This window comes from Pipra filicauda, unplaced genomic scaffold (genome assembly GCF_003945595.2).
Source record: "Pipra filicauda isolate LSUMZ 115617 unplaced genomic scaffold, ASM394559v2 scaffold249_size1133689_pilon, whole genome shotgun sequence".
NCBI classification, from domain to species: domain Eukaryota; kingdom Metazoa; phylum Chordata; class Aves; order Passeriformes; family Pipridae; genus Pipra; species Pipra filicauda.
The window spans coordinates 420,641-442,155 of NW_024104364.1; the positions used below are offsets into that span (position 1 = coordinate 420,641).

Here is a 21,515-nt window from a genome sequence, read left to right on the forward strand (position 1 = left end):
GTCAGTAACCACAGCCCGTGCTCTGCTCCCGGCCGGCGCCTTCCACTGCGCACGCACTTGACATGTCCCTTCCCAGCAGGGCCAGGCCAGGCACGCTCCATCCCCGGCACCATGGACCAAAGGGAGATCCTGCTACAGAACCTGGAAAGGGCCCAAGGCAAGAAGCTCAACCGAGGGGAGTTTGCAGAGGAGTTTTTGGTAAGTTCCCTCAAGGCTCCGCTCGGTGTTTCTGCTCGTTTCGAAGGGAACCCCTCAGCCACAGGGACAAGATCTGCGTGTGACACTAAGGTTGTCTAGGGGTTTTATAACAGAAAGTCACCCAGGAGCTAACTGGGCTAAAAGGAATGTAAAGACAGAAGAGGAATTTAATAGTTTGCATTCAAACTCTTTGCTTTTTAGCTAATTACCCGAGTGCTTCCTGTTTTCTGCTTTGTGAATGCACTTGTCAAGACACAGTTTCACTTTGCCTGGTAACAGAATGGGGGTACAGGGAGGAATATGGACCCTCTGCCCCTTCTCCCCATTGCCATCTGTTGTACCTGTGACATGTGTGTTCCTGCCAGGGATCTCCAAAGTTCCTTGAATTAGCTTTTCCTTTTTTACGATAGAGCACAGGTTGGCCAGAGCAGCTGTGGGTGTCCAGTCCCTGGAATTGTCCAAGGCCAGGTTGGACAGGGCTTGAAGTAACCTGGGAGAGTGGGAGGTGTCCCTGCCCATGGCAGGGGGGTAGAACAAGATGATCCTTAAGGTCCCTTCCAACCCAAACCATTTTATGACCTGGGATCTCTGTGCTGTATGACCAGCAGTGCTCCTGGCCCCTCCAGGAAACTATTTCTTGTTCCCTCAAAGCAAAATCTGCAGAAAATGCTGATGGCTCCCACCACCCCCTGCATTCTGCAATGCCCAGCTAGTTCAGATCTGTGCAGTGCCCTGAATTTGTGAGCTCTCTGACATGTTTTTATTTGTTGAGGTGGCAGGGGTGAGGCTCAGATGGCAATGCACCATCTCAGAGCTAAACCTGGTGGCTGGTGATGGCTCTTGGTGTGTCAGCTCTGACTCTGTCAGGTTGTCTGGGCTGCTCTGAGAGGCAACAACATTGCCCAGCTTTAACAGACATCGGGAAGGGTAAATCTGGTACCTCTGTGAGATCTGAGACGTGTCAAACACCAGACTAAGCCCTGGCCGTGGCAGTGGGCTCTGGGCACAGGGGTTACTAATGGGTCCCCACGAGATCCAGCCCTGCTTTGTTGTACCAGCCAAATCTGGCACTTCAAACACTCGGGAAAAGCTGAGTGCTTGGTTTCCAGGTGTCTGGGGTAGAGGGAAGTGATTAATCTGAGCCTGCAGTGACAGTCTGTTGTTCCATGGAACAAAGCGCTGTCACAGGCTGCTGAATTTCCCCTCTCGCTGACGGGCTGTGCTTTGTGTGTGAGGCAGCAAGCTCTGAGCCCTGGTGCACAAACTGCCTCCAGCAGCCAAATGTATTCATTTCTGACCAAAATGGCAGGTAGAAGTGGTCAAGGCTGCATTTCCTCTTGTATGGGATAAGATCTTCCCAGCGTAACCCGAGTTGCCTCCACTTTTGCAAGGCCGGGGCCTCTCCAGGTGATTGTGCTGGCTTGTGTTTCCAAACTAGATAGAAATGTTCAGTGCCATTTCTCCATCCTAATTCCTGCCCTCTCCTTGTCTGACCAAGCATTTGTACATGCAAATTGTGGTGGTGTTACTGTAAATTACAGGGGGGCTGTTTGAGTCCCCTTTTCCTGCCCGTGCAGTCTCACAGATGGAGTTTGATCCTTACTGCTCTACACAGTTTCCCCAGGGCAGTGGTCACAGCCCCAAGGCTGGGAGAGCTTAAGGAACGTTTGGACAGCACTCTCAGGCACAGGGTGGGATTTTGGGATGTCCTGTGCAAGGCCAGGAGTTGGACTTGTTGATCCCTGTGGGTCTCTTCCAAGTGGGGACATTCTGTGACTCCATGATTCTGTGATTCTCACTTGCTGTCCCATATTGTAGGCATTTCCCAAGTGGTTTTATGTCAGATTATTCAGGGACAGAAAAGTAGGATGATTCAGAGCCTCAGCTCTGGGAACCTTGTGTTCTTAATTAATAGAGGCTGGACACGTCCTGGGCCTCCTGTACCTTCTCCCTCCCACATTCCATCAGGTCTGTGAGATGTAACTCCTGGGGTCTTGTGGCTGAATTTAGTGTTTTAAAACTGCAGTTTAATGTTAAAAACCAGTAACTCTGACTGAGACAAAAAAAATATAAAAGAAAAAATACAGCAAGGATGGTGCTTCTGAAGTTGATGGTAACAAATAGTGTGTGTTATTTAGAAGCTGATGGCAGTGAAATAAAATTTCATCATTTGTTAGGAGACAGATGCTTCAACTCTCTGTGAGTGCTTTATCCTGGAAATGAGAGAGATGAGAGATTTGCAGCCCTAAGGGTCTGTCCCAGGACTCCTTCTCCCCTCTCTTTCATCATTCCATGTTGCTGCTCTGCTCTGGTTGCTCGTGCTCCCTTTGTGTTTGCAATCATAGATAGGGGCATCTTTACCAAAAGTGAGAGGAATCAATCAATTCATCTGTCTTTTCTGATATCATTTGTTCAAGGTAGTTTAACAGTGTCACTCCTTTTATCTGGGTGCCAACTGTACTGAGAGTAATTCCCCCGTGTCTCACTTGTGAGGGTGATGCTTTGTGTCACTTCAGGAGCCGACGTGTGGGCACTGCCTCAGCACACACTTTCCATTCTTCAGAAGCCTGTGCTGGGGCTCTCAGGTGGTTCTGTGTCTATTCTTGCTCTGAGTATCTCGAGAAAAGCCACTCAGGAAAGAATTAATGGTACTGACCTTGCTTTGTGGCAGCAAACCTGACCCCTGGAGACCTTCACACATGCTCTCCAGTACTGTGCTGGATGTAACACCTCTGCTGTAATTTGTTCCATTCTTTTATCACAGAAGCTGAAAAGGCAGACAACAAAGTACAAGCTGGATAAAATCTACCCTACAGCAGCGGCTGAGCAACCAGAGAATGTCAAGAAGAACAGATACAAGGACATCTTACCCTGTAGGTTGGAAATGGCACATGTTTCTATTCAGCCTTTTGCTTTTCCAGCTCCAGTGTGTTCTCATCCTCCAGTACTCACCTGCACAGTTGTTGTATGGGAGCATCTCACTGCTGGCTCTTGGCCTTGAATCCTGCTGTTCAGATTTAAGGCTTTGGCTGCTGCAGTCCATGCTCTGGAAGACTTTGGCACATATTGATGGTCTCAGGCACACAGTGTGATTTTGGGGTTTTCCTGTGCAGGGCCAGGAGTTGGACTTGATGATCCTTGGGGGTCTCTTCCAGCTCAGGATGTTCTATGATTCTGTGATATTTTTAGAGACAGAAGAACCGCTGTTCTCTAGGAAATACATCCCTCAATGATCATCCTTGCAAGCTTTCTGGGTGCCATTGCAAGCACTGGTTTTCCAAGGCTTTCTAGAAAATGGCTTTGGACAAAGATGTCTCCATGATGTACAGGCAAAACCTGCTGTGGTTTGTCCTGGCTTCATGTGGTGGTCTCCAAAGGATATGCTGTCCCAGGATCAGAGCAGACTGCCCCTTGCATCCATCCTATCTTGGAAAAAAATAAATCAGAGAATAATTAAGGTTGGAAAAGACCTCCAAGATCATCAAGTCCAACCTTTGAACCATCGTATCTAACCCCACAGACCTGGTTTGAGCCTGTCAGATGCAGTGCTGGGTGATTTTAGGTTTGGCTTGCTGCACAGTCAGAGGGGTCAGCGTTGCACTGGGGTAGTGGCAGCACCAGCAGCTCTCCCCTAAGCCCTCACCCCCACCCCAAAAGGAGCTTGTCCATCCCCTGTGTGTGTAGGCAGCTCAGGGCAGGGCTGTGGGGAGATGTGGGAGGGAACATCAGCTGCTTGCACAGCCACTCACCTGCTCTGGGATGAGCTCTCTGGTGTCAGTGCTCCTCCAAAGCACCTTGTGCTGCACCCCGAGGAGCTCAGCAGCCCTGACACACAGACACTGACTGCTGCTGCTTCTGCTTTTGTGCCTGCAGTTGACCACAGCAGAGTGGAGTTGTCCCTGATTACATCTGACACAGATTCCCATTACATCAATGCCAACTTCATCAAGGTATTGCCTCTTTCGTGGTGTTTTGCCCTGCAAAGGTGTTCGTGGGGTCACCTCGCTGAGTTGTGCCAGGAGGAGCAGGTTGGGGGCTCTGCTCAATGAAAGGACTCTGCAGGAGTTTCTGGGCTGTGCTCAAAGATAGCTGTGTACAACCAGGGAGCCCTCCAAAAAACACCCCGTGCAGCACAGAGCCACCAGGCCACAGGACAAGGGACGTGTGCTTGCACTGGTGGAACAGTTTGTGGTTCACAGCCCCGACTTCCTCGTCGGCGTTGCTGCCTGGGGTGGGTGACAGTGGTGCAAAAGTGCCTGTGGCCAGAGTCAGCTTGGCTGAAAGCAGAGCAGAGGCAGGAAGCCTTGCACTGCAGCACGGCTGGGACCCGCTGCAGGGACCAGCAACGGGGCAGGTCAGCGTGGGCTGGCTCTCCAGCAGGAGCTCCACGAGTTTTGGGACTCTCCAACGCCTTTGGGACCCTTCTCTGATTGAAAGATAGATGGACAGATGGATTGATATGGATAGATAGATAGATAGATAGACAGACAGACAGACAGACAGACAGATAGATGGATAGATAGGTAGATAGATAGACTTCCTTCATTTTCCATGACAGTGATCCAGGGATCTGTGCAATCCATCTGGAGAAGAACAGGCCTTACCAACCCTTCCCAACAGACCTTCACGGTTCATTCTTTGGCACCAGCTGTGGCCACGTCACCTCCAAGCTCCCAGATGCACTGCAAGAGCTGGTGGTGGTCTCTGGGAGCAGCCCCAACCCAGCTCCCTGGTCTGGCCCTCCCTTTGGGAGGTTTGCACACCATTGTTTGATTTAATGTAGGTGCCTAAAATTCAACTGTATGAAAGTCCTTCTAAATCCTTAACAGGCTCATTGAATAAGGTCAGATTCAGAGGGAGGAATGACTTTATTTCTGCTGGTGAACTATGCACAGATGTCTCCATGTCTGGTTTGAATGTTCTAGGGTGTCTATGGGCCAAGAGCATACATTGCTACCCAGGGTCCTCTCCCCACTACTGTCATTGACTTTTGGAGGATGATTTGGGAGTATGAAGTCCTGGTAAGGTGCAGATTTATATTTAAAATTTATATGTTTGGGAGGATTTTTTTTGTTTTGGTTTGTTTTGGTTTGGTTGTTTTGTTTTTTCTTTTAAGAAACGTTGTCCATACAGGCAGAAGTCCTTTGTGGGTCAGAGGGAGCAAAAGGGTTTTACTCCAGATGTTGTGTGTGCCTCAAATCCCTCCCATCAGCCTCCTGTGCCAGGAATCTGCTGGTGGCTGTCTCTGCCTTCGGGCTCTGGGTGGGAAGGTCCTGGGGCTGTAGGTGATGGTCCCTGTTTTGCAGTTGTGGCTGAGGGGAAAGCAGCCCACAGAACCTCCTCATTGCTGATAAAGACCTGCAAGGGATGAGTTTGTTTTCACTGCCTGGATAAGGAACTTGTGTTCAGACTTCTCTAATGAACCTTCTCTCTGCAGGTCGTGGTCATGGCTTGTATGGAGTTTGAAATGGGGAAGGTGAGTGGTGTGTCAGAGGCGGCCTCTGCTGTGACAGTGCCAGGGCAGGGTGAGAGGAGCAGCTTTTTATTAAATCTCATTAGTGACAGCGAGTTTCTGTTTGATATGAGCTGTTTTCTGAGTCTCCAGCTGCAAATGGTCTAGTGGGAGGTGCCCCTGCCCTTGGCAGGGGGGGTGGAATGAGATGACCTTTAAAGTGCCTTCCAACCCAAACCCTTCTGTGACTGTGAAATTCTTAAGCTGTTTCCAGTAGCATAAAGAGCCTCTCTGGAAAGGAGAGTGGTGGCTCCGGGGAAGGGGAGGCTGGAGCTGCCCAGCAACGTGAATTTTCTCCTGAAAATTGAGACAGGAGCATGGCTGGGCCAGCGGGGAATAACCAAACACATCCTGCTTCTCCCAACAGAAGAAGTGTGAGCGGTACTGGGCGGAGGTGGAGGGCTCTCCCCTGCACTGCGGCCCCTTCTCCATCACCTGTGTGAGTGCAGCCCCCACAGCACCATGTCCTGCCCCAGCACCTGCCCCAGCACCCCGTGGCACCCACTGGAAATGTGACTCTGACTTCTCGTTCTGCAGGAAGCCGAGGAGAAGAGGAATGAGTACGTGATCAGGGCTTTGAAGGTGACCTTCAACGGGGTAAGTAGGAAAGGTCAAGGCAGGAAGTGCATCTTGGATGGCTTTATTATGTAAATAACATATTCAGATACGGTACATTTTGTGCAGAAAATTTCATGCTGGTCAGGCTGCTGATTTAGATTTGACAGTAGATGAGGGAACAAAGAAAGCAAAAAATTAGTTACCTCAAACGCCAGCTTCTGAAGCTGTTTGTCAGTTGTGGCAATAAGTGAAGCCAACAGGTAACGTCAGGAATGTCATAAAATGGCTTCTTCAGCAAAACCAGCAGCAAACTGCTCCTCTGCCCTTTGCCTGCTGGTGCAGGCAGGACCTGGAGATGTCTGCAGCAATCCAGCTTCCCCTTGCCATGCCAACACCCCTGTCTGTGCCTGCAGGAGCTGTGGCAGCGTCCCCTCGGTGGCACGGGCCGGCCCAGCCCCTGCCAGCTCTCTCCTCTTGCAGGTGACCCGCACCACCCACCAGTTCCACTACAAAAACTGGCCAGACCACCACGTCCCCTCCTCCATTGACCCCATCCTGGAGCTCATCAGGGAGATTCGCTGCTACCAGCCGGATGACAGTGTCCCTGTCTGCATCCACTGCAGGTGGGTGAGGTGGCTACCACCAGGGGAGGGCTGCTGGCCCCCTGGACCCCCGTGCTCCTGCTTCCCAAGTGGCCACAGGTGATGGCAGCTGGCCAAGCCCTCAGCCAAGCTCCTCTTGTGGGAAGCCCTAAGGCAAAGGGGTCCTCTGAGGACAGCTGGCATGGCCAGGTGACAGGGAAGGAGACAGGTAGCAGCAGGCCAGCAATAGAATCATAGAATCATGGCATTGTTTAGCTTGGAAAAGACCTTTAAAATGATCAAACCCAACCATTAACCCAGCACTGCCAAGGCCACCACTAAACCACATCCCCACATCTACACATCTTTTAAATCACTTCAGGGATTTCACCACTGCCCTGGGAAGCTGTGCCAGGGCTGGGCAACCCTCTTGGTGAAGAAAGTTTTCCTAATATCCAATCTAAACCTCCCCTGGCACAACCTGAGGCTGTTTCCTCTTGTCCTGTCGCTTGTTACTTGGAGAAGAGGCTGACCCCCACCTGGCTACAACCTCCTTGTGGTTGTGGAGAGTGAGAAGGTCTAGTTAAGAGATCACCAACTCTGGGCATGTCCATGTGTGGCTGGTCACCACAGGGGGACCGAGAACTGTTTTCAGGGGACAAGCTGTGCCTCCCAGCCCGCAGCAAAGCCGGGGGCAGGTGGAGCCCTACATGGGGTGAAGCTCAGCAGGGCCGTCGTGCAGGTCTGCGCCTTCTGCTGTGTGGGACAGGAGGGTCACAGGTGGCTGTGGGTCTCCTCCAAATGTCCTTGTCAGCAAGCACAGGGTGCCCCCCGTGACGCTGTGGCTGTCGTTGCAGTGCTGGCTGTGGCAGGACGGGCGTCATCTGTGCCATCGACTACACCCAGAAGCTGCTGCAGGACGGGGTGAGTGCCAGCCCTCGGCACCTTCGGATGGCACCTGCACCCCCCTGGCTCTCCCTCACTTCTCTGTCCCTTTCCCCCCCTCTGACTGCATAGTTCAGGTGACAGCCATGAACACAAGCTCCCTGCAGCCTGAGTGGAGAGCAGCGGTGGCCAAACTGATGCTCCATTCCCAGCCTGTGCTGCTTCTCCTCTTCAGGCTCTTCCACTGCTCCTGCCCCATCCCGATGGGACAGCATCACACCAATGGGGCAGAATCCCCCCTCCATTGCTCCCTCTGGCCAGACCTTGACCTCACAGCACTTGGCTCTGCTCTGACCTTCACTCTTCAATGCAACTTTAGTGTCTATATTTGTCTCTCTGCACTTACACATCAGATACCCAGTGTTTCCAGACTAACACCTTGTTTCACTCTGACTCTCCAATTTTGATGTGGGGGTAATAATCCCTGGCCCCAGGGCAGGTTGCTGGGACTCAGAGTAGGGGCTGCTGTGTTCTGTTCCACAGTTCCCTAAACCAAACCCATCCATCTGGGTTTCGTGTCCTTCGTGCTTTCCACAGATGTTACCAGGGCTGTTGTAAAAGGGTATTTTCTGTGGAGTGTGAGACAGGAGGGAGAAGGCTTGTAATAAAAAATGGCTCTTTAAGCAGGTCCTTTGTTAAAAATACTTGCAATAGGAGGCCTGGATTTCAGACACTGCTCTAAAGTGCGTCATGGCTTGCAATCTGCTTAGAATTAGACCTGTCTGCAATTTTGTCAGAGACATCATAGAAATCATGGAAAGACTTGGGTGGGAAGGGACCTTAAAGCCCATCTCATTCCACCCCTGTCATAGGCAGGGACACCTTCCACTAGCTCAAGTTACTCCAAGCCCCATCCAACCAAGCCTCAGACACTTCCAGGGATGGGGCAGCCACAGCTTCTCTGGGCAACCTGTGCCAGGGCCTCCCCACCCTCACAGGGAAGAATTCCTTCCCAAAATTTCATCCAAATTTCTCCTCTTTTAATTTAAAACCACTTCATCTTCTGCCCTTCTCGCAAGATTGTTCCAGTGAACTTCAGCGTGTTCAGCCTGATCCAGGAGATGCGCACGCAGAGGCCCTGCCTCGTGCAGACCAAGGTATGGTTGGGAAATCTCCCCCATCCCGGGACCTCACCTTTTCCCCAGGAGGGTTCACAGCATGGAAACCCGGAGCGGTTGTGCTGGTGGGAGCTGGGGCGTGAAGATGTTCTGCAAAGTCCCTTTTCTGAATAGAATGGTGATTTTGCAGAAATTAATTTGGTAGCTGACCATTTCCTCGTGGGCAGCTGGGGCAGTGCTTGCAGAGTGACTTATTGAAGGCTTACACTGTGAAACAAGGCACTGTCCAGGAAATAAAGTGGGAACTTTTCTCTGCTGAGGCAGCCTGAAGAGGAAGCTTGGTGCAGAGCAGCATTGTTTGTGCACCCAAAAACCCCCCAAATGCTTCAGTCTGAGCCCCGTGATAGTTGTGGCTTCTGCCTCTTCTGAGAATTCACACCCTGCCAACAGACAGGAAAGTGGCAGCTTCTCTCAGGGGTGATGCTTCATTTGGGCAGAGGTGACCATTTACAGGGACCTCAGGTGCTGGCACTCATGCTTATTTGTCTGCAATTTGTTTATTTGTCTGGAATGCAGGAGCAGTATGAGCTGGTTTATGATGTGGTGATTGAACTCTTCAGAAGGAGGATTAAAGCACTCGATGCCCAGAAAGATTCTGCTGATTCCCAGGTAAAAGTCCCAGAACAAACACCCTGCCTCTAATCTCGATTCCTGCTGCAGGCCTGGGATCAATCCCCATGTTTCCTGCTCCCCTTGATGCCCAAATCGATTCTCTTTTGAAGCTGACCCATGAGAATCCAGCTCTGAACGTGCAATGCTTATCACAACCAACACCTAAATTTTTCTTTGGTCCTCAAACCATTTTATATTTTCTATATACTTACATAATTGCTTAATGCCACGAGTGAATAGAAAAGCACCAGCTTACTACAGTAGTGGCTGATTTCCATGGGGATGTGCCAGTGGAACTTGTCTTCAGGAAGTGTTTCTGAGCAACAGTGTGATTTTAGTCCAGGTTGTGAAGGTCCAGGTTGGGAAGCTTAGGAACACAAGGTGGTGTGGCTGAAAGTGTTACCTGCTGGTGTGCTAGTGAGGCAATCAGCACTACAGCCCATCTGTGGGAGAGAGGAGGGTAAAATATCTGGTGAAAAAATATGGCAAAGTCTTTCAAATCCGCTGCACCTTCAAGGAGAAATAATGTGGCCTTGGTATGCATATAAACAGGAATATCCAAAACATCCCTGGCTAAGCTTTTCTTTGCTCTTGCTGCTCTGTGGCTGCTGGAATGAGCCTCACTGTTCCTGTGTAGCTGTTTGAATGCAGATGAAGTAAATGCATTGACATTCTCTGAGCTCATTTGCTCAGAGCCTTTTTTCTAAAGAATTGGGAAGAGGATCCTATGACGGGATTTCTGCCTCAGTCTTGACACAGGATTTGCAGGATGTCCCAAGCCAGAGCTGAGTGAGAAAAGAGCTGGAAACCCCCTTTCTTTGTGTGTGTTATGGACAGGCTGTGAGCAGAAGAGATGCAGGACTGGGTTGACATTAAATGCAGAGAATGTTTCAAGTCTGGATGTGGTTTTGCACCTCCTGTCCAAACCTCTCAGCCCCTCAAACCTCCCTGTCCTCTGAGGGCACTGGGGATGGCCATGAGCTGGTGTCACAGGTGAAACCAGCACCCAACTTGCCTGGCCACACGCCCACATGGGCTCCTGAAGGCAGAGAACTCTGCACAGGCTGCTGGGCACAGCTGGATGGTTGTAGGGCTTGCTGTACCCTCATTCCTAATTGCTCTTTGGGAGATTCTGTCTGCCGTTTTCAGCTCCAACTTGGGTGTTTTCAAGTTGGTGCTTGTCATTTCCCAACTGCATTAATAATTAAAAGTAGTTGGCGCAAATTCCAGCTCCTGAAGCACCATGTTGGTGTTCTTTGCATTCTCCCTCCTCACTCTTGTTTCCCAAACTTTCCTTTCCCTAGGTACAAGCAGGGCCTCCTGCAGCCAAGCCAGTCCTGACTCCAGTGGAAGACATTTATGGTCTGAGTTTACTCACCTGGTAAGGCCACAGCACCACTGTCCCTGGGTTGGTATTTGTCCCACTTTGACTCTCATGTTTGTTCCTACCATAATTCATAGAATCACGGAATTGCTAAGGTTGGAAAAGACCTCTAAGACCGTTGAGTCCAACCCTTAATGCAGCACTGCCAGATCCAACACTAAACCACGTCCCCAAGTGTCACATCTACATGGTTTTGGAACACTTCCAGGGACAGTGATTCCATCACTTCCCTGGGCAGCATATTCAAATGCCTGATCACCCTCTCAGTGAAGAAATTTTCCCTAATTTCCTGATGATTCCTGCTCTTCTCCCTGATGTGGCTCTGAGGCTGCCTCAGCCTCTTCCCTCTTTGCCATCACCTGTCCCCCTGTTCTGCCCTGGGATCTGCTTCACTTTGTGCTTATGTGATGTTTCACATATGAATTGAAAACAGTTTAAAAATGGCTCATGCACTTGGAAACACCCCAGAGCTGGGTCATTCCAACCCTCTGCCTGGCAGTGTGCACCCCACAGGGTGCCCCCAGGCTGGTCCCACCTTCCCTCTGCACGTGCTGCTCCAATACCTCTTGCTGCAGGAATAGCAGTCCTGAGGAGTCCAACTTCCCAACACAGGCAGCTTCCGTGGGTGGTGGGATCTCTGTGGGCAAGTTTTGGGTTGCAGTGTCTGCTCTCTGCAAATAATTTTGCTTTTTGGCACAGTTTACTGGAGTAAAGGGGCCTCCTCTGTTCACCATTCAACCGTGTTCAAGTGGGGCACAGTCCTTCCCTGCACTCCTGGCTGCAGACTGAGCTGAGAGAATTCCTGAGGGAATTGCTCCTGGGAGCAATGGGGTGGGCTTTGTTAGTAGGTTAACAGGGTTTTCTGAGCACTCCATGGCTTTGACTCCACGTCACGGTGCTTTGTTGCAGCTCAGAGCGAGAGGAGCGTGACGTGCACCAACATCTTCCTCCAGTGGCACAAAGCAAAGCGTCCCTGCCATCTCCATGTGCCCCAGGAGCACAGGACAGCTCTGGCTGTGGAGTTCCCCCCATCAGACAGGCCTTCTCCTTTGGTGCTCTGAACTTCATCAGCTGCAGGAAGGCAGCTCCTGCCGAGCGAGGGGGGGCTGGGGACGCCCCTCGGAAACGCCGCAGCTGGGAGCTGGACCTGGACCCCAAGGGAGCAGGAGGGAGGGGGCCTGGTGGCAGAGCACCTCTGACGTGGACTGCATCGACCCCTTTAGTGCTGGGGCAGCGGGGAGAAGACTGGGAATGGGATGGAAGGGGAGCCAAGCCTGTTTGGAGTTCACAGTGGCTGAACGCTGGGCACTCAAGCTTCCAGGATGGATTTTCCCCTGTGGACCTGAACCCCTCCAGACGAGAAGCAGATGGCCCCCCAAGCCACAGGAACCATGGGCAATGCCCTTACCCTTATCTCTGCTCAGCAGAAGATCCCTACTTCTCGTCACTCTCTCCAGACGACCCCGTGTCCCCAGTGTTTTCTGAGTGCTTTGTGGAGGGGCAGGATGAGCTTCTTCCTTCTTGTGCTGCCAGTGCCCCACTGCAGCCCTCCATAGCCAGCTCCCCACTGTCCCACCACGCTCCCCTGGACGAGGAGAGGATGTCCCCAGCAAGTAAGTGCTGCAGGGCTGGGATATATGGGGCTGGATCACTCTGGATTGCTGGAGGGAGCAGATGGTGTGGTTTTTTGGTGTCCAGGCTGCTCCTCAGGACTGTGCTCCTATGGGAGCTGAGGGAACAACCAGTTTCGTCCTCACACTCTTTTCATCCTGCCTTAATTTTTTCCCATAACCAACATTTTTTGGAACAGCGTGATTTTGGGGTTTGCATTAATACACAGTGGTTCAGAGCAGCTGTGTAATGCAAACCTTGGAACAGCTCTCACAGGAAGGTGGGGGCTGGTGCTGACCAATTCTTACAACAAAAAAGCATCCAGAAAGCTCCCAGACGTGGTTTTCTCTGAGGATGTAGTTTCCAGGTCAAAACCCACTGCTTTCTGCAAAATGTCTTGCAGGGGGACACTGAAATCTTAGTGAGACTGAGAGAACCAGGACTTCAGAGTCCAGAGCAACCTGATCTAGTGGGTGACACCCCCACCCATGGCAGGGAGTTGGAACTATATGGTTTTTAAGGTCCCTTCCAACCCAAACCATTCTATGATTTTATGATTCAACATAAGTGTTTTGCCTAGATCTTGTGGCCTTAAGACCATCATTCTCCATGTGAGAAAGGCAGAATTATTCCTTGGCCCACTCAGACACTTCCTTTTGCCTGCAGCTTTGGCATTTGCTCCGCTTTGTGCTGCTCAGGCCCTTCAGCATTCAAGGTCACAAAAACATGCTCGTTATCCAGGTGCTCCTGGGAAGTTCTGGGAGTTGCAGCACAAGCCGAGCAGCAGCAGTTCCACCAGCTGCTCATCATCTTCCCCAGCCCAGTGGGAATTCTGCTGCCAGCTCTGCTGGAGGTCTGTCCCTGAGGCCACGTGGCCTGGTCAACCGGTGCTGAGATTCTCTGGATTTTTAACCCCAGTTTAGAGGTGTTTAACCATCACCTCTGGAGCGTGGCAGGGCAGGAGCAGTGTCATGCCATGCAGGTAACCTGTCCATGTCTCTCCATGCAGGTAACCTGTCCGTGTCTTTCCAATTCCCCACTCTGCCACAGCCAGACGATGACGATGATCCCCCACCCCTGCCCCAGCGCACCCCCGAGTCCTTTATTGTGGCCAATGACCCGGGTAAGTGCATCCAACAATGTTAAATGTGGAGCACTGAGGGACCAGCCAACGTTTGTTCTTCCGTAGCATCCAGCAGTGGCTGTGCTCCAGCTGCCTGGGGAGAGAAATGACCTCTCCTGTGTTCAATTGCTTCCAGGACAATTTCCTCTGGCCACTTCTGATTTTCAGCTTCCAGACAGAAATCCAAATATCGGGACCTCTTGGGAGTGGAGTGGTGAGACTCACTCAGAGGGCCTTCATGACTCTGTGAGGCTGAGACCATGTAAGGTAAGTAAGTGGCTTTTTATCTCTTCTCCAGCACTATCCCTATGCTATTTTCCTTATCATGTTTCCTTCTGTGAGGAAGACCCTAGTTTTGGCACTTTGTACTTTCCATAAATTATTTCATAGAATCACACAATCCCAGAATGGTTTGGGTGGGAAGGGGTCTTAAAGCCCATCTCATCCCACCCCCTGCCATGGGCAAGGACACCTTCCACTAGCCCAGGTTGCTCCAAGCCCTGTCCAACCTGGCCTTGGACACTTCCAGGGATTTCAGGGCTCAGGACTGGAAGGAAGATATGGCCTCAGCCAGGCTCCTCCTCATCAACATCTACTTTACTCCAAACATTATTTTTGTGGGCCCTGAATGGGAATACAAGGTAATAAACATATTGTCCCTCATTTAGAGGAGGATAATGAAGACAGGAGGTTGGTGGTCCACTGAAGTTCACACAGCCCTGTGGAATAAGCAGGAGCTGAACAAAATGTAGGCATCTCTTGATCATCCCATAGCTGACTGACAGCTCTGCGGAGTGAAAGGATAAGGCACAAGTCTGTCTTCCATTACACGAGCGTGGGGGGGTGTGTGGGAGGGTGTTTGCACATCACATCCTTTCCTCCTCTTCTCTGGCTTCCTTGTGTGCAAGAGGACGACATTTGGTTGTGGGAATTTTAAATACCTGCCTTGTTTTTTTTTGTTTTCAGAGTGTGAAGCTTCGGAGCCCCCCGAAAGGTATAAGTTTAACGCTGCGATAATCTTTAGAATTAAGATCTGCTTTTTACTGAAGCCGCCTTGTTTAGTGAATGTCATTAGGATCTGTGCTTAGTCTGATGGAAATTTTGTGTTGCTAAATAGTTCTGGAACTAAATACTTCTAACCAGAACTAGACAGTTCTGCAACCAAAGGAATTGGCAGTTTTATATTTCCTAGTCGGCTCCTGCCTCATCCCATACATGAGGATGTTCCTTGCAGCCTCCTCTTCTGCTGCATGTTGTGTGTTTCCTCTGAGACAACTGAGATATGCTCGTTGGTTATAAAATATATTTTTTTTTTTTCAAGCTAGGTAGCCTACTCTTTTATCTTTGCTTTCTCAGAGACAACCTGGGATCTCTCTGACTCTCCTCCCCCGCTTCCTGAAAGAACCCCGGAGTCGTTTGTTCTCACTGAGGCAGCAAGTGAGTGCTGAGCTCTTTTCTCAGGATGTAACTGAGGTTTTATATTCACACCTAAACCTGTGGATAGCTGAGATCGTGGCCCACTTGTTCAGAGCATTACCAGGTAGTGCTTCAGGCCTTCAGGGCAGGAGAGTTCAGCAGATACAAAGAAAACAAACACAACCAGGGGACTTGCTGCAAATTTCTAAAAGTGGTGCATTGGAGGAAATGAAAAACAACAACAAAGCACTTGGGAAAAAGCAGGAGGATTTGTGAATGACCACTGAAAACACATGTATGATGTATGTTCCCAGGTCTGCAGCCTGCTGCAAGAAATTCCTCGAGTCCTGCGGGTTTGGAGAACAAGGGCTCTGAAACCTCATCCAAAGAGGCCATGAAGTGCTTCAGGAGGAGCAAGGTAAAGGAAACAAAAGAAAAGGTGTTGAAAATGGAGAAGGTGCCAGTGGCTGTGTCTTGGAACTCCAGCCACCCGGAGTGCCAGTTCCTCTTGGAGAAAGTTGCTCCGGTGGTGTGTCCTACAAGGGCCGAATCATCATCAGCCTCCTCTTTTTGTGACTCCTGTTAATTATCCTCGTGAGCTTGTATTTTGGGATGTTGTGGTTGAGCAGAAAAGCATTTGAGGAAAACAGCAAGGAAAATACAAACTGGAGGCATTCGGGGTGACAAGGAAAAGGCCAGGGGCAGAGGGATTGACACGAGTCTGCTTTTCAGTCTCAGCTGCAGGACACAATGCTTTTTATGAGAATAATACATGTACATTTACCATTGAATTCCCTTTATCACAGTAGCAGACTATTTATACATGAGTATTTATCAGTGTATTTATACATGTCCATTTATCCATGAATTCCCTTTGTCACACCACCTGATCTGTTGCTTCCTACATTTTTTTCCAACAAGCCTTTTCTTTTTTTTTTTTTTACAGAGCATGAAAATATTGAAAAATGTGAGAAAAAGTAAGTCTTTAAGGCTAATGTGCATCTTCCCAATGGATTTAAACAAGTATTAAAATACGTGGGATGGAAATATGAAGGACTTTTCCAAAGTGAAAGTCCCTCCATATCTGCTATTTTGGAGCAGTTCAGGTCTTCAGGACCAGAGACCAACTGCTCCAATTTCATTTTTTATTTCTAGGCATCTGCAGCCCATCTTCACTGACAAAATCATCAGAGCCTGCCCCAACAAACCCTCTGAGGTCTTTCCTTAACTTTGGTATGTTTTCTTCTTTATGTTTTGGTGGGAAGAACCTGTGTTTTGACAATCTAAATGCCAGGCAGAACACTAACAAATTACAAACGTTACAAATAATGTTTTTGCACATTTACAACTTTATTCACAACTACAGGATGTTGCTTTTCTACTGTATCTTAAAGTTTGGAAAGGAACTGAAATTACTAAGTATTTTCTAATACCTTATTATCTTAAGGAATCACATAATCAACATCTGTAACATATGGAATATATTGCATTAAAAAAAAATGTCATTTCTGCCTAGGCTTTGCAAATCGATTTTCAAAACCTAAAGGCCCAAGAAATCCACCCCCAACATGGAATATTTAGATGCATTTTATAGACTCGGTGTTGCAGATTTTTGAAGTCCTCCTGAGGCACCTGGAATGCTCATCCCAGTGAGGTTTCCAACAAAATAAACACATCAAAAGCTGTTGCACGGTATTGGCAGATCAGGCACTACTTGCACACTCTTCAACTGAAGATTTAAAGTGAAGAAGAGTGAAAAAAGGACCAACAGCTTTCAGTTAATTTACAACAGGGTGGAAAGTAAACCTGGGAATAGATATTTTATCCGAAGGAGGGACATTTTTTGTTGTGTTTTGGAACGGGATCATTTCAAAAGGATGGATTTGAGCCTAAACTGGAGATAGGACCCAGTGAAGACTGTGGAATGATCTGGAAGGCCAACGGAGCAGAATGAAGTGGGTCAAGACCCTGGATGGTGCAGGCACAACATCTCTTTGACATCACATTTGTAGGTCTACTGCAATCAAAGACACTTAAATGTTTACATTACTTGGACTAAAAAGTAACTAGCATCCTAGATTTTAGAAATAATTTAAGCTTTTTGTTTGTTTGTTTGTTTTTTCCATCTAAGCACTTCAGAGAATTTGTCTGGATTTGGGTCAATAGGACTAAGATGGTGATTGATCCCGAATAAATTATACCCGTTTAATTGACCCTGCTGTCCTTCTATCTGAAAAAAAAAAAAAAAAATCCCAAACCACCACCACAGCAAGCAAAATATTATTGTTTTTCTAAAAAAACAATGCTTTTTAAAAGGATCTGTGCGTCTCCACCACAAAATTTCAGGCAGGAACTGGGAAGATGAGATTCCTCACCAGATCCCACTGCTGTTTCTATCCTCAGTGGGGATAAAGATGCTGAAAACAGCTTTGTATGATTGTTTTCCTGTAAAGACAGAAACAAAACTGGAATATGTGGAATTCGGTCAAGAGGAATGTGCTGACCACTGCTGGAGTAGAAAACTCAAGCTGATTTAAAGCTACTTTTGCTGGAGGAATAGTCAGAACTGCCTTATTTTTCACTCGAGTCGCGGGTTTCCTCAACAGCAGAAACTGGTTTAGTGGAATGTGTCTCTTCCCGTGGCAGGGGGTTGGAACGAGATGAGCTTTAATGTCCCTTCCAACCCGAACCACTCTGGGATTCTGTGGTTCTGTGATCCACTGATTTCATTCCCGGGCGGGGATGTCCTCCTCTCCCTGGGTCTCAAAGCCTTCCTTCCTCCGCCCTTCCCGGCGGTCGGCGTTTTAACGGATTTAACGTTACGACGGGCGAGAAACACCGTTTAATAAACGTTATTACCCGCTGCGCCCTCACAGCCCCCCCCCATCTTCCAGCGCTCCCTCAGCGCTTTCCCGCGCGCGCCCCCCCCGGCTCACGTGACCCCCCCGCCCCGCGCGCGCGCGCGCGCCCCTACCGGCGACGAACTACCCGTCCCAGGGTGCCCCGCGGGCCGCGCGTGCGCGGCGGCTCCCCGGCGCTCGGGCCATTTAAATGTGTGTGAGGGAGCCCCTGAAATGGCCGCGCAGGTCGCCGCGGTGCCGCGGGCCCCGGAGGAGCCGCCGCCGCCACCGCCCTCAGCGGACCGGCCCACCCGGCCCCGCGGGCCCCGCCGCCGGCGGGCCGCACCGGGAGAGCCTCCCACCGCCAAGCGGGCCCGCCCGAGCGCGGCGCTGCTGGCCGGGCCCGGCCCGGCGGAGCCGCTGCCCCCGCCCGCCCTGCCCGCCGCGGGGCTCTTCACGTTCTCCCCGCTCAGCCTCCCGCCTCCCGCGGAGCGCCGCCACCACCACCGGCACCACGGCGAGCCCACCGCGCACAAGGCGAGGCGCGGCAGCCCCGCGGACGGCGCGGCGGGGCGGCCCAGCCAGCGAGGTGAGAGCGCCGGGCGGGGCGCGGTGGGTTCCCCGCGGCGGGCCGGGCCGGGCCGGGCCGGGGCCGCCTGCCCGGGGAGGCAGCGCCGCGGGGCAGCGCCCGGAGCACCTGTGGAGGTGTGAGGGCAGAGGGAGCGCCCCGCGGGCTCGGTGGCCCGTGTCCGGTGGTGTCGTGGAGGGCACGGCGGGGCTGCCCCGCGGGACGGGGCGCGGGGATGGTCCTGGGGCTGCCGGGGCTGCTGCTGTCAGGGTCGCCCTCATCGCAGGTGCAACAGCAACGGCTGCGGGAGCGAAGCGTTCTTCCCTCCGTGTGTCCAGTAACGTATGCTAGAGCTGGTAGTCTGCTGGATTTTTTAATTTATTATTATTTATTTTCTTCAGTAAGAGGGGATCCCATCAACCCCTACAAATATCTATAAGTGGTGTCAGAGGATGGTGCCACACTCTTTTTAGTGACAGGACGAGGAGCAATGGCCATAAATTAAAACACAACGAGGTCTGCCTCAACATGAGGAAGAACTTCATTACACTGAGGGTGGCAGAGCACTGGAACAGCTGCCCAAGGGAGGATGTGGAGTCTTCCTCTCTGGAGACATTCCAGACCCACCTGGATGAGTTCCTGTGTCACCTGCTCCAGGTGACCCTGCCTTGGTCTGGATGATCTCCAGAGATCCCTTCTAATCCTAACAAATCTGTGACTTCTCTAATAGAAAGGCCAAAATATCTCTGGATTTTGGTGCGTGGTGGGTGTGTTTTTGTTTGTTTTGTTGGTTTGTGTTTTGGGTTTTTTTTAACAGCACAGAATGACTCTTCTGTTTCTGCTCGCAAATTTATTGTAGTAAAAGCCTCTTAGTGAGAGCAACGTAGATAAAAAGTAACTGCAAAAGCTGCTGTAATAAAAATACTATGTTGTGAATTATGCTTTTGGAGAGTATGTGAAGGTTTTGTGCCAAAGAAACCAAAGATCCACGTGCTTACAGGAGTCAGGTCTGTAGTGTAAATTCTGGATAGGACTGTTAAGAATAGTCAAAACTGTTACTAGGAGAGACTTTTTCTCTGCTGGTTAATGCTTCTACTCCACTGTACTTGAATAATGACTGTAAAAGCTACTGGATTGTAAACTTCTGCAGTGTTATCAATATTTATCAGGCTAGAGTTTGAAGCAGTGTGTCCTTGTAGGCTGGAGTGTCACTGTGTCAGTTCTAACCCAGAATTAAATAAGGCCTCTTTTAATGAGGGCTTAAAGAGTGTGAAAATGAGCATCAAAATTCCTGATTTGCAAAGGAAAGCTGTTTGCTAATCTGAAGCTCTTCACTGCTTGCCCTCAGCTGCATGTGTTGTGGTTTTCAGGAAGGGGCTGGATTTCTTTCCCTGACTATCAGTTTTTATTTTGATGTATAATCTAATTAAACTACCTATTACACTGACTGTACTGTGCTTATCTGTGGCCTCAGGTGACAATGAACACCCCCCCTGTTTTTGCTGTTTAATAGTGGTGCTGGTGTGCTCAGTTATATGATGTCTAATCATTTTGGAGTAGCTGATTTATTGGCACTGCTGTCACTTGGCCTTGCTGCTGAGCCCACAGTTTAGTGACCTGGCCATAGCTTTTTTTATGTTTGAAGTATTGTAGGCTTTCTGTTTATTTAAAGGAATAATTAAAACTGTATTTCCCTCAAGATTGTCAGGCATTATGTTCCCCATAATGTCAGTGTTTAGCTTCACTTAATACAGTGGTTTCTCACTGTGGTAGTGGGACTCTGCTGTGTTCAGTGGATCCAGCAGCAGCCAGGGCAGCTTTTATCCTGAAGATAGACCACTGGAAGCTCCCAAATGCAAAGATTCCTCAGTGTTTGTCTGCTGTTAGGGAATAGCTTCAAACAGGCAGATACTCTGAATTAAAACTACCACATGTGTGGGCTTTTCAAGCGATACCTAAAATCAGAAATGCTTAAAATAAGATACCTTTTACAACCAAAAATTCTTAGAAGCATCTATAGGGAAATATTACCAACAGCTCAGTGGCATAAAATTCTTGTTTAGTTCCAGCTTGGAATCTCTGATCCCAGCAGAACAAAGATCCTGTGTGTGACTTGTGTGCTCACTGCAGTGAGAGAAGCAGTGCCTGCACTCGAGAGCTCAGCATTGAGCAAGCTCGTGCACTTCACTTCCGAGTCTTGCAGAAAACCTTATTCCAAGAACCGTTTTGGTTGACTTCCCAAAACAAGTGATACCACCCTGCTCTTCCTGGTTTCCCTGGCTGGAATAGAAAAAAATCAGGGCCTTTGCCATTTGTGAAGGCTACAGCAGCACTGTGAAAACTTGTATTTCAGGTCCTAAGACTATTGTATGGAGTGAGTGTTAAGCAATCGACTCTTTCTTTGCTCCGTGAGTAATTCTGCTGTTCCACCAGGCTGTTAGGAAGGTCACCCATCCCCAGTAAGGAGCTCTGGAGACCAAACCAGTAATGATCTGGTTAATCACTGGGGCTACCCTAAAGAACTTGGAGCTGTGTGTATTTATCATGACCCCCTTTCTCATAGAGCAGCGTAACATGTTTTTTCCTTGTAACTTCAAGTGTTACAGGAGAAGGATACCAATTTGCAGCCCAGGAAAGGGAATTTTGTTAACAAAAAGCCCTGTGCTGAGGGGAAAACTGCAACTTTAGCTACTGCACCTTCTGGTTGGGTTTTGCCTTCAGCAGCAGGTTGTTCTGATTCCCGTGGCTATCCTGGTAACAGAGATTTATGGGCATTGTTGGATGAAATAGTTCTTTGGTTCGGGCACATTAAAATCTTGTCTTGGGAATTGAGTTTTTAACAGCTGAAGCATCAAGTTTTCTAACTACCTTTGTCACTTGCTAAATGTCATTTAAACTAGTTTTTATTCTTGAAAGATAAGCGGTTAAAGTATTACATTTTGCCTAACAGAGCTACTTCTTTACATTTTACCTCTCAGGGTGATTAACCTTAAAGAAACCCTCAAAACAGCCTCTTAATTTCTCTCTCTGCATTAACTGAGTAGTTAAC

General features: G+C 49.6%; 2 protein-coding genes across 3 annotated transcripts in view; both read left to right on the forward strand.

Moving 5' to 3' along the window:
- The first annotated feature begins 60 nt into the window (after positions 1 to 60).
- On the forward strand, positions 61 to 16,664 carry PTPN22 (protein tyrosine phosphatase non-receptor type 22). The gene is made up of 21 exons (XM_027746231.2): positions 61 to 198; positions 2,963 to 3,071; positions 4,072 to 4,148; positions 5,124 to 5,219; positions 5,636 to 5,674; positions 6,078 to 6,149; positions 6,248 to 6,307; positions 6,749 to 6,891; positions 7,707 to 7,773; positions 8,814 to 8,891; positions 9,429 to 9,521; positions 10,829 to 10,905; positions 11,818 to 12,521; positions 13,529 to 13,642; positions 13,779 to 13,909; positions 14,609 to 14,636; positions 14,999 to 15,079; positions 15,373 to 15,476; positions 16,005 to 16,035; positions 16,214 to 16,291; positions 16,575 to 16,664. Exons 1-21 carry the CDS (start codon positions 112 to 114, stop codon positions 16,637 to 16,639), a joined length of 2,334 nt encoding a protein of 777 aa, XP_027602032.2. The 5' UTR covers positions 61 to 111; the 3' UTR covers positions 16,640 to 16,664.
- Positions 16,665 to 18,056: 1,392 nt separating this feature from the next.
- The window catches only part of LOC114001229 (protein PHTF1-like), a 30,608-nt gene continuing 27,149 nt past the window's right edge, over positions 18,057 to 21,515 (forward strand). Inside the window, exon 1 of one of the 2 annotated variants that reach the window (XM_027746222.2) lies at positions 18,057 to 18,487. In XM_027746222.2, coding sequence (XP_027602023.2) covers positions 18,133 to 18,487 — 355 coding nt within the window. In that variant the 5' untranslated portion in view covers positions 18,057 to 18,132. The remainder of the gene's footprint in view (positions 18,488 to 21,515) is intronic. The other variant, XM_039381934.1, reaches the window with a different exon arrangement.

What these genes read in the sequence shown, in the direction of transcription:
- PTPN22 (XM_027746231.2), top strand. Translation starts at nt 112, where the DNA reads ATGGACCAAAGGGAGATCCTGCTACAGAACCTGGAAAGGGCCCAAGGC. An exon ending in CCTGCCTCGTGCAGACCAAG is followed by an intron (nt 8,892 to 9,428) that starts GTATGGTTGGGA and finishes TCTGGAATGCAG; the next exon opens with GAGCAGTATGAGCTGGTTTA. An exon ending in AGTGCTTCAGGAGGAGCAAG is followed by an intron (nt 15,477 to 16,004) that starts GTAAAGGAAACA and finishes TTTTTTTTACAG; the next exon opens with AGCATGAAAATATTGAAAAA.